Raw genomic sequence first — 12760 nt, 5'->3', positions numbered from 1 at the left:
GAAGGTAAAGCAGTTCTGGGGATGGCTGCACAACAGGGTGAACATGTTAGCACACGGAATTGTACACTTGGAAATGGTTCAAATGACAAATTTTATATTATTGTATATTTACCACAATACAGTATAGTACAAATACAGGTCCTCTACCTGAAAATTAGCAAAGTCATACAAATAACTAAATTAAGACAAGTTCAAAGAAACACATGCTTGTAACTTTGGTATCACTAAATAAACTCAAGAACAACAGTCTGAGAAGCATATAAAGCAGATAAATAGTCTCCTTCTTGGCACGTTAAATCCTTCAAAATAAAACATAATGTAGTAAGAATCTCCTGACACAGCCTGTTAAAGAATCTAGTCTTTTCAAAAAATTTAACAGTTATAACTGAAACCAACTTCCCTTGCTCCTATTCCATCTGCTATAAATTCTAGTTAAGGAGAGCTATACCAGTGGTTCTCAAACCCGAGCAGTACCAGAATCACCTGGAGAGCTGTGACACCACGCTGTGGAGCCCACTCTCAGAAAATCCCAATTCAATAGAGAATCAGGACTTAGAACTGCTAGAATTTGCATTCTAAACCAACTTTGTGTTAAAAGCAAAATGAAGATAACAGGTGTTTGGGCAAGAGTCCCAATATTAATAGCATAAATCCTGCAATACAACCAATGATCTCTTAAATAAATTTACTTCTTAAAATTTGTACCTTACAGCTTTTAGGTCTGGACTTGGTTTTTAAGACATACACAGGCATTAAGCTAGGAAAAAGAAGAGAAACACACACATTTATGAAGACTACCTAATGTTACAGAATAACTTATTCATTAAGGGAAAAAAGTCATGTAATAATCAACCTTTCAGGTTTAAACCTGACGACATCTCAAAAAAAAAAAAAAAAAAAAACTAGAATACCATATTACCAGAGTCAACAATTTTTTTTTTTTTTAAGATTTTATTTATTTGACAGAGAGAGACACAGCGAGAGAGGGAACACAAGCAGGGGGAGAGGGAGAGGGAGAAGCAGGCTTCCCCCGGAGCAGGGAGCCCGATGTGGGGCTTGATCCCAGGACCCTGGGATCATGACCTGAGCCGAAGGCAGACGCTTAACAACTGAGCCACCTGACAATTTTTAAATGAATTTCATGTTCTATAGGAGAACCACAGAAATGAAATTCTTTTATACTTGGTATTCATCACTATGTGAGAAAAGCCACCCGAAACACCAAATGATACATAAACCAGTACACATTTTTTAGTCAACTATAGTGATTATATACTTCAGTTCACTGAATATGGATTCTGTTTTACCCACAAAACATGATTTGAGTCAGATTCCTTCAAAACATGACTCAAGGACAAGTAAAAGAGCATGATCCAACGTGACCTTCTGTCAGAATTTTCATTCCCAGAAGCAGAAGTTCCGTAGGAACACACGCATATATTCCAAGACTGACTGACTCCTTAGACAAATCTATTTCTGAGAGCTTACTATATGCTCAAGTTACAAGCTGAAGGTGGAGAGACCAGTGAGGTGACAGGGCCATGAGAACACAGAGAGGGAATCTCACCTAGGAGAAGTGAGTCCAACCAGTTAGAGCCAGCCAGGTGGGAAAGAGGGAGGGAGGAATCCCAAGCAGTCTGCAGAAAGGCGCAGAGGCCGTGGGGAATAACGGCATGCTGTCGAAACTCCCACTGGTCCAATATAACTGGATGTGCAGCAAACGTGGGGGGCTCATGCGGGGAGATGAGGCTGGGGAGAGAGGCAGGAGGAGATGGGGAAGGGCCCCGGGTACCAGGCCGGGTACCAATGTGAGCCTCACCTTGAAGGTGTGGGGCAGACACTTAAGAACTCCAATACGGAGCATGTTCAGGTTTACAATCAGAGCCCCTGGCAGCAGCCCAGAGAAAGAGTAAGTGGGTGAGATGGGGTCAGCAGTCCGAGTCCAGAAGCCCTGAACAGATTGCCAGGAACTGTCATCCTGTCATCGGAGAGGAGCCAACACGATCGGAGACAGGCAGATTCAGAAACACTTCGGGTGGGCCACCTGGCTGGCTCGGTCAGAGGAGCATGTATGTGACTCCTGACCTCGGGGTTGTGAGTTCAAGCCCCACATGGGGTGTAGAGATGACTTAAATAAATGAAACTTAAAAAAAAGAAGAAAGAGAGAGAAAGAGAAAGAAAGAAAGAAAGGAAGGAAGGGTGAGTTCATTCGTTCGTTAGACATTCTGGACAGGGGAGCGTCTGGTCATCCCTGAGCCCGAGGGGCGAGCAGGGAAGGCAGCCAGGGATGCCGAGGTCTCTGGTCTGAGGGCAGGGCAGGCCACATGGCCGCGGCACTCATCAGAAGCAGCAGATCACAGGAAAAGGCATAGCTTCGGAGAGACATTTTATTGGGGGTTTTGGTGTATTTGTTTTCTGTTAGGCTGTGTTCTTTGCGCAGGCAGGAGGGAGTGGATTCTGTTTCAGAGACACTGAATTTGTATATAGTCAAATGGAGATGTCCTAGCAGGCAGCTGGCTAGGAATCTGGAAGCTCCTGAGTGGGAGTCTAGGCTGAAGATAAACTTTGAGATCTTCTGTTTATAAAGTAACAGTTGAAGCCATGAGTTAAATGAGGCTGCCCAGGAAGAGATGTCAGGTGAGAGAAAACTGGATAGTTCTAAAATAGCATTAACTACCAATTATAACACCATGATGTTTATGAGGGCCAGAAAACACAAAATATATAACTGGTGGTCCCAAAATAGCAAGACAAGTATCATTAGAGGGGGAGTCCATCTGCCCCCAGAAAGGCACGGAAGTGGGGAGTGAGAGGCAAGATCAGTCGGAGGGGCAGGCTGGAGAGTTCCACATGCAGCCTCTAATCAAATATGCAAGACACTTACACACTGGATGCTTATCAATAACTCAAAGTATGCTCTGAATACTCTAGTGCAGAAACAAGCAGGAGAGCCATGAAACAGATGGTAAGATTTCTGAATGGAAAAAGGATCCAGTACATATCAAGACACATAAAGCAGTTACCTTATATAGAGTGATGATATATACATAAACTTTTCATTAAAAAACAAAAAAAGGCTAGTTCTCCTAACATCAAATTGTACCTTGCAAAAGAATTTGAATGCAGTGTATGCTCTCTGTTTCAACATGTAAAATCACTCCCCTAGAAATACACAAAACTGCTTCCCCCTGTACAGGTTAAAATCAAGAAAGAAGAATCAGTTATGGCACCAGCAAGCCAAGTCCTCTCTTCAGTCAACTTCTCTGTGGACGCTTCTCCAACCAGCCTGATATCCCTACCCAGGGCTCAGATGGAAGAACCGCCGATAGCCAGACCCCGCAGACCACTGCCCCCCCACCTCACCAGCCCCCAGCCAGGCCTCCACCAGCACCCGCTGCTCTGCTCGTGCTACACACAAACCCTCTCAATCAGACCTGCCAACAGATGAACTCCTTTCAACTGCTTTCTGTGTGAAACATTAGGACCAATGAAGTGGGTTAAAAAGTAACTATAAATAAACCCAGGAGTATTTTGCATCTTACTTGCAATTCAGCATTCTTGAAGAGGGTCACTGGGACCAAAGAGGAGCAGCAGGATTTTGCCACGAAATAAATAAAGCCAATCTCCACCATCAAGCATTTCAACGGGGCTGCTAGAGTCGCTGAACTGACCCGAGGCTGCATGGGCTCCTATCTGCTACCGTGAACCATTAGTAAGCCAAAGGTTAAGAGGACGGGACTGGGCGATGACCCAGCTTCTCTAACAAAGTGAGGGCGTGAAAGGAAACAAAGGGAAAGGAGAATGTGGGAGAAGTGTGAAGACTGAAGACACAAAAACCAAGAGCGATGGCTGATCCGGAGCGGAAACCAAACAATGTCTGAAAAGACATCGTTCTAGACAGTCGAGAAAAGTCTGAACACGGTGTTTTCATTAAATGTGATGATGACATGGCAATGGAGTTTACAAAAGAAAAAGGTCCTTACTGGTTAGAGATACATGCTGAAGGAGTTATGGATGAGTTCACAAGATGCCTGAAATCTGCTCTAAATACACCAGGAAAAGAAAAAAGGGGAGGGGGGATAGATGACACAATAGTTGGTGGCAAAGCGCTGTTCCTGCGGGAGTGGAGTGATGGGCCCGTGGCATTAACTGGACATTTCATCCTCTCTACTCATATATGCTTGAAAATGTCCATAATACAAGGTTTCGGGGTTTTTGTGTTTTCACAAAAACAGATAAATCAAAGAGGCAAGGAGCTGAGTCAGATCCTGCTTTATATCTCCTTTGGATATTTCCTACTGAGCCACAACTGTCTTCACCCTAGCACATTAAAAATAATTCGGAATGCATAATGTGCTGGCAAGTGGGTGTAAGAGAAGGGAAAATGCCTAGTTCTATACAAAGTAGCATGTGATGAAAGTGTACTATAATTGTCCATTTCCAAAACTAAGTAAGCCTGACTAATTAGACCCCAGCTTGTATTAAATGCAATAGGACTCACACTGTAGCACTCGAACACCCTATAAATGAGAAGAGCACGGCGTCCCCCCACTGAAAACTGACCTTAATACACCATCAGAGAAATTGGATCACTTCCCTCCATTCCTAGACTTGAATAAATTGTTCAAAGTCAGCTACCCAAAATACACGAACACTGCTTATTCACCTCTGAGTAAAAACAAATCCTACCGCCTATCAGGCTGCCCGAAGATCTAATACCACCTCGGTCAACGAGAGGATGTATTTCAGTATCACCATGAGAAACTGGGAAACCAGAGTCAGGGATGCCAAAGGCCCAGGGATGAAATCCAGGATGAGAGGAAGAAGAGTGCTTCGAGAAGAACAATGAGAGACGGGATGACAACACTTCAAACTAAATGCTGCTCTAAACCCAACGTGCATGCAACTCAGGTCAGAGGGAAAAACAGTGAAAAGCGGGACAGGTGGCTCAAAATTTCTTCAGAACGGACAGGGCTTCCAAAGGCAGCCAGCTGCCAGAAAGAGTGAGCAAGGACAAAGCAAGTCTGGGTTCCAGCGGGACTTGTGCTCCTCCACCCCAACCAACCCGAGGAACAATCTGAAAGTGGGGTGGCTTGCGTGCCAGGCCGCCTCCTCAGGAAGCACTCTATTTCTCGGATTTCTGCACACCTCGCTCTCACCCCAAGAAGACCAGACTCGGTTCAGCTCAACGTGAGGCTCTTCTCACACACAGTCACACATACAAGTCTACCTGGGGTCCCCACAGGTGTCCCCTGCTGTTTTGATACCGGAAATAAAGCCTAAATGTAAGTACAAATGCCCGTTTAATCTAAAAGAAATCTTAAAAATAAAAGAAATACACACATTCAGAGAAGTCATTTACTTACTGATTCATTTCACCTCGTATTTGGAAGTAGGCAAAAGGCTGGAGGTAAAGAAGGAAGAGGGGAGGGCACAGGTATCACTAGCCCTGTCCTCCCTACTTTCCTATCTGCGGGCTAATTCCTCCACACCACAGCCTTACACTAGGTAACTGGCCTAGTCACTGGGTCACCCAGCTAGTTTGTGGCAGGGATTAGATGTGCATCCAACTCAGCAAATCTCTCCTTCCTGCCTTCATCATCTGGTCTTAGTGGGAAGCCAGGAGACACCTGGGGAAAGGGAAAAGGGGCTAAAAACACAAAGAATGAAACAAAAATAAGAGAGAAGAGCAAAAGCAAATTTAGTGGTCGTGGGCCATTTAATCAACAACTATACACTGGCAAATAGCTTTTCTGTTTGCTCAACCTATAAAAGTACACTGCTTAAACTACTAGTAAGGTGCCTGTCAACAGAGCTTCGTATAATTTATAAAGATGTAAAAAAAAAAAAAGTCAAATTCATCACAAAAAGGCTCTGTTCCTAAGGAAAGTATTGGTTAATTGAAGGATCATAGTGTGTTACTTTTGTTCCACAGAGAAAACATAAATCTCTTATCTGAAAACAGACCACAGAGTTACATTGTAGATCTGAGTTTCCATCAGACCCACTTCCCAAGTCCTCACATGCAAAGTTCCTGCGCACAGACATCAGCTGAGCAAGTGCAATCCGAGAGCCTACTACGTGTTTAGGGCCAACACTTGAGGGAACAGGGGAAATAATCTGCAAAGTCACTGCCCCTGAGGAACATACACAATAGTTGTATGGAACCCTGAGAATAAAAGAAACTCTAGTTAGCAGGGGAAGTAGCTAACCCTGACGACCCTGATAAAAAAGGAGTCGAGGAAAGGGAGAGAGACACGAGCGGTCCCTCAGAGGCCCGGGGAAGGGGCTAGGTCAGCAGGACCGAGATTCAAAGAAACAGACGGGGAAAAGCAAGCAGCTAAGGCGAGGAAGGAAGTGTCAAAAGGGTGTAAGGGCCGGAAAAACACTGTGTGGCAACCAGAAGAGCACAGAATAGATTTAAAAATGCATGTTTGTGAAGTAAGGTTACTTACTTCAAGGAAGGTCCTCGAGGAAGAGCACGGGAGTTTAGAGTGGGTGAGACAGTAAGAGGTCACCCAAATGGGACTGCCACGCGGACACAGTGTCTGGCAGCAGAACGCGGGGTGACCTGAAGGCGTACAAGACGGAACAAGAAAACAACTCACTCGGGCAGTGCCAGGAGAGAAAGGGACAGAAATGGGGGACCCAAGGGCACAATCAGAGGCTGTGTCTGCTGGGCCACAGATGGCGGGGGGCGGGGTGGGGGGAGGCTAGAAGAAGGCCGGTGCTCCTGAGAGCGGGCCTGGGCGCACCGTGCCGGTGCGGGGGGGCGGGGGGGGGACAGCGGGGCATGCGGCGGGGCCTCTCCCAGCATGCGCTCCACCGGGTCAAAACGACAGCTGTCCACGGCAGGAAAGGGGGGAGAGGCCAGTCCTCGCCCTACTTGTGCGTTCTGGCGCAGAGCTCCCTGGGCCGCAGAGGACAGCGGCAGGCTTCTCCTCTCCCCGCACCCGCACCCAGAGGTACCGGGCCCCCTCCCGGTCGCCCTCCCGCTCCCTAGCTCCTTCACCCCTCCTCGGGTTGGTAGTAAGAGGCCTGTGACGTCAGGAGGGGGAAAGCTGTGCCTGAAAATGTTTCGTTTTAAAACTGTTTTCCCCGAGAAATGTCAACGTGAAACACCCTCCCGCAAGCGCATCAGAGTCCTCCCTGCCATGCCAAGCTCCTGCTCTGTGGGATCCCCTCGCTCTGCCTGGGCAAGACCCGAAATCTTTTAAGTGTCCTTCAGGGATTCAACATGCCTCCCAACAGCCCGGGCAGAGACTGGACAAGTCAGAGGCATCCTGGGGAACAAGAACCTTTGGAAGCCCCTGCAGGGTGCAAGGAACGACGGACTTGGGAAGCAGATCTCTGCCACTAAGTGCGCCTCGGGCTCCTCACCCTCCGAGGTGAGACAGGGGCTTTCAGGCCATTTCTCCGCTCACTGAAGCTCTAACATGCTGTTTCTGGGCAAACGTCTCACAAAAGCAAGCCCTTAAAATGCTCCTAGGGCCCGCTGGAAAACTCCACCTCCATCTTGCTTGTTTGCCATTTACAAATCAACGGGAACATCAACAAGATTTCTTCGTGCTACGGGTATACTGATCCCAAAACAAATGATAAATTTTCATTAACTCAGTCAAATGCAATTAACAAATCTGACGTCCACCACGTCGCTATTTACAGGAGGCAATTCCCACCTGAACCGTTTTTTGGCAATACTCCCTCAGTCACAGCCCTGCTCGACAGACAAGGCCATGTGCTCACTGAGTGGTATCTTCCCCAACAGTCTCCTCCCCCCAGGGACCCCCCATGAAGCAAGATTTGGAGCCTCCAATCAACCACCCGCAGCGCCGCAGCGCCCCGGCACTTCCACCACCACCCTGCACTCGCTGTGGCGCTCTCTCAAAACCCTTTCCCTCGAGGGGCACCTGGCTGGCTCAGTCGGTAGGGCATGGGACTCTTGGGCTCTGGGTTGCGGGTTCGAGCCCCACACGAGGTGTGGAGCTTACTTAAAAAGGGCAACCTGAGGATCTTTGTGGGGATGGAAATGCTGTGTATCTTGACTGTATGAATATCAGTATCTTGGTTGTGATACAGTATTATAGTTTTGCAAGATGTTCCCATTGGACAAAAATGGGTAAGGGTACATGGGATCTTTCTGTATTATTTCTTATGACTGCATGTATATCTGAAAGTATCTTGAAATTAAAAGTTTAATTAAAAAAATAAAAAAGTAGGGGCGCCTGGATGGCTCAGTCGTTAAGCATCTGCCTTCGGCTCAGGTCATGATCCCAGGGTCCTGGGATCGAGCCCTACATCGGGCTCCCTGCTCCGCGGGAAGCCTGCTTCTCCCTCTCCCACTCCCCCTGCTTGTGTTCCCTCTCTCGCTGTGTCTCTCTCTGTCAAATAAATAAATAAATAAATAAATAAAAATAAAAAAGTAAATCCCTTGATGCTATAGTTCTGTTCTTGCTTTAATTGTGTCTCTCCTCACCCTGAAGAACTGCAAAGAATATTTCCGGACTTATTCTATTATACTACTGTTTCTTCTCAATGCAAAAAAAAATAATAAAGCAAGGTAAATAAAGAGAATTTTATGACGTACAATTTCAGTCCGAAAAGTGGCCAATGACACCACACAAAAATCACTAAGGACTTAAAACACTCTAGCTTCTATCTAATTCTGGAAGAACTTATTTCATTTTCAGATTAAAAAATACTTTCCACAACCCAAAAGAAAATGACTACCTCATTTTTTGCCTCAAAACAAAAGCAATTTAAAAATGAGTTAATTTTAAAAGCCTGGGGGGATGGTTCAGAACTTGAATTTCAAATTCTCCTGTAAATCCATGTATAAAATGGGCAGGACAAACTTCACCATTTTGAAAATAGTCAAGTAAGGAAAATAGGGAAGATGATCATTAGTCAAAACTCCTCTTTATTAATCTAGTGTCTGCAGAAGAGACCAAAAAACCTTTGCCTCAATCAATCAGGGTAGCACTGAGCTTTTCAGATCGTAGTTAATGTTTTAGAGAACAGAACGCACCACCCCTGACTCCTGGCTCCTGTGTTCCCCTGCCGATCTGGCCTGGCCAGCCCCTGGGGCAGTTCTCGGCCTCACAGGGGGCCACTGGGCTCCACTGCTCCCCACACCTCTCCCCCAACTCCACCAGCCTCTGCCAACTGAAAAGGGTTAGGCCACCAACCCTGGGCAAATAATCCACAGCCTGGCCAATAACCTACATCCTCGCACCAGGGGAAAGATGCCCAGATCGAGTCTCTCTAGAATCTGAAACATGACAAGACTCGGTCACTTAGAAACTGAAAGAAAGCAACAAGAAATGCCACAAAGTTGAACTAGGGCTTGGAAGGGCTTTGAACAGCTAAAACAGCACCAGAGCTGAAGCCACAGGGGAGGGAAAACCAGGAGTGAGCAAAGCAGCCGACTGGCAGGAGACTGGCAGGAGATGGGGAAGAGAGGCTCCCCCCTATGGAGCAAGGCCGAGTCCCACGGGGTGAAGTTCCAGCGACAACTGCAGCCAACGTTCCCCAGAGCTGCCGGGAACCACCTTCCAACGCCCAGTTCTTGGAGCTCAGCCCAGCCAGCTCGCATTCCTGCATTTCTGTGCAATTCACATCACCACATCACACCACATGTGTTCCCTCGAACAATACCCCTTCTCAAGCTCTCTGGAGTGGGTCTTTGCTGCATACAACCAAAAGCCAAAGCAGTACACATAACATGCAAACAGGAAACAAGCCTCTCTGATAAACCATTAACATAAAATACTGAACAGTCCTGGTATTTAAGGGAAACACGGTGGCGCCGGGCTGGCTCCATCAGTCAAACACGCGACTCTTGATCTTGGGTTTGGGAGTTCGAGCCCCACACAGGGTGTAGAGATTACGTAAAAGTAAAATCTTAAAAAAAAAAAAAAAAATAGGGAAATACAGAACTAAAAACACCACCCCCGTGCCAAAAGAAAAACCCCCAAAACCTCACACTGACCGAGAAGAGGTACAAGGGAACTTTCTAAGGTACTGGATGGAAAGGTTCTGCATCCTGACAGAGGTGTGGGTCACTCTTTCCTCAAAACTGATCAAACTGTACACCTAATGTTAACGTGACCATCTCACTGTATGTAAATTATGTCTCAATTTTAAAAAATTCCCTAAATCTAAATTGTTTCCTTGAGAGGACTTGCGTTTTGGGGGTTATTTTTCAAAACCATATTGCTCCGGATAAATCTCACAAACAAGGTTGCGCAGAAGCAGCCAGATGCAAAAACACCACCTGAGTTTCTAGTTAAATATAGAACAGAAACAGCGAACACTCATCAATGGTGTTCGAAGTCAGAGCAGCGAAGTCAGAGCAGTGGCTGACTTTGAGGTGGGAGGGAAGGGGCAAGTGGGATTTCTTGCTGGGCTGGTATGTTCTGGATCTTAATCTTGGTCCAGTTTGGCATTTTCATCGTTACGTTCGTGACAAAAGCATTTCCTGTACGCAGGTTACATTACACCTTAACAGCAACACAGAAAAGAAAGGAGAAGAAGGAGTACCCAAAAATATTCTAAAAGTGATTGGGAAAGATTTGTTTTGCATCTGGTGAAATGTTTATTTTCAGCCAAACTCTAAATAACTTTGTTTTGCATCTGATGAAATGCTTATTTTCAGCCAAACTCTTCAGATAAATAACAAAGAAAATTAAGACTTGAGTGACCCCGTTTATGGAATTCTACTATGCCTCATGAACTTGATGTCAAGGGGAAAAACTCACTCAGCAGAGTCGTTAGAATAATCTAAATTAAACTCCATCCCATAGTGCTCATTGCTATGTAAGTGAATTCCCTGACAACCAGAGCGCGCTTCTGAATGAGCAGCAGAGGGAAAAAACCACTCTCCACATCCCTTTTCTACTTCAACAAACAAACAAACAAAAAGACCAAAATCCAGAAGAAGTATTTTCAGAATCCCACTTCTGTGTTTTCAAAGAGAGAATTAACTCAAATTCACATATTAACCAGAGATGCATTTGTAAAAAACAAACATGCAGGTTTTCATTTTTAGAGATTTACGGTTTAAAAACATTTCATGAACTCTAGATCCGGATCATAAGCATAAAAACAGAATAAGTAAAAGCGGAGCAATGGAAACAAATTATAACATTAACATCCGTTTACAGATCATCAAATTTGAATACTTAAAAAAAAAAAAAGCCAAAGACTAAATTAAAATGTAAAGTACTTACAGCCATAATTAATTCGAAGGGGTGTTTATACACCCTCACTGGTGACTGGTATTTCTGCACCATGATTATAACACAACAGCAATCCTCTCACACCTGCAAAACACAAATATATATGATTTTAAAAAAACCATGATTAAGTCTGGAAAAAATTAAGTCTGCATTTACTCATCATACCACAGTCTAACTGTAGAAAGGGACCTCAATAGGTCACATAATTCTCTACACACAAAAACCCAAAGATGACACTTGGACTATACAAGGAAAGAGAAGGTAATGAGACAGTAAGAAAAGGTGAAGGAAGTCCAAGTGTCATGAGGGAAACAGTCCTGCTCTGCCTCCTGAGGCCTCTCCAGGGGCTGGGCTGGGTACAGGATCCCAGTTCTTTCCAGCACTGAAATGTTATATGGTCCGATTATTAGTTCTTGAATCATTTACTCTTCCACAACTTCTACAAGAAGCCAAATAAAAATGATGGCACTTCAAGATATTAAGTCTGAAGACACACAAAAATAAAAATGGAAAAAAATACTATTGTATTTCAAATTATGGAATACTCCTCAAAAGCTAGCTTCAAAGTAAACTTGGCAATCCCTGTTTTCTAACTGCATAGACTACAATTTCAGAGACCTGTCTTCCAATGGCAGCAACACCAAGCACTCCAGCTGGGTGGAACCTCCAGCCTCCAACAGCTGGGATACCTGTCATTAATCCACTAAACGCTGGAGCCTACTTCCCAGAGGAAGGAATCCTCCTGCAAGGTACCTATTCCCACTCCGGGGCCAGCCTACATGCATTTTTCTGAAAAACACACTTTTTTTGGAGTCCTTTGCATGACTTTGATTCCCTATTTAAAAGTGAGGAAGAAAAATAAATCCAAAGAGCCTACCTGTCCTGCTGAGAATAATCATTAAGAATGTTACTTCATGCTGAACATGGTCAGAGGATATTCAAATATACAAAATGGAATATCCTCAAGGAGCCCAAAGTCTAGCTGTAATTTAAAAAAAAAAATTATGGAGATATATTTTATTTCAGAAGATTCTTATCTATATTATTACATTTAACCAGGTCTGGAACTCTCTCTGGCATGTTTGCTTAGCGTATCTCTCCGCAAGAACAGGTCATGGTGGACAACAGTACTGGCATGTTACAGAATTACTCCCGGTGACCTCAAACCAGTCATCTGACTTCCATCCGACTCAGTTTCACCTCTGTAAAAGGAGGTTTGAGGTGAGATAATCTCGAAGGACTTCCAACTCTGAAATCTTGACACTCAGAGCCAAACTCCGGAGTCCTCCACGTCACTCCACTGGAAGCCGGCATTAATATCGATTCTGGGACTGGCAGGTCCCGATGCGCGGGGACCACGTTCTATTTCGTTTTGCAAACCTAACAATGCCGGTGTACAATTTTAAAATTGGGAAAATTAACTTCAGAGCATCGCCCAGAGACGGGGAGGCTGGTCACAGGGTATAAAAAGGGATGCGGGGGTTGGAGGAGACTTAAAAAGCAGAATGCTCGGTGAAGAT

General features: G+C 45.1%; 1 protein-coding gene across 3 annotated transcripts in view; it reads right to left on the bottom strand.

The window, feature by feature from the left end:
* The window catches only part of SEC14L1 (SEC14 like lipid binding 1), a 57129-nt gene that overhangs the window by 43632 nt on the left and 737 nt on the right, over positions 1-12760 (bottom strand). For 2 of the 3 annotated variants that reach the window (XM_032429394.1, XM_032429397.1), the window contains exon 2: positions 11232-11324. In XM_032429394.1, the coding sequence (XP_032285285.1) occupies positions 11232-11294 (63 nt within the window). In that variant the 5' untranslated portion in view covers positions 11295-11324. Of the gene's footprint in view, positions 1-11231; positions 11325-12117; positions 12223-12760 lie in introns of all 3 variants that reach the window. The other variant, XM_032429395.1, reaches the window with a different exon arrangement.

The sequence above is a fragment of the Phoca vitulina genome, unplaced genomic scaffold (genome assembly GCF_004348235.1).
Source record: "Phoca vitulina isolate PV1807 unplaced genomic scaffold, GSC_HSeal_1.0 scaffold41, whole genome shotgun sequence".
NCBI classification, from domain to species: domain Eukaryota; kingdom Metazoa; phylum Chordata; class Mammalia; order Carnivora; family Phocidae; genus Phoca; species Phoca vitulina.
This window is presented reverse-complemented; position numbering and strand designations above follow the sequence as displayed.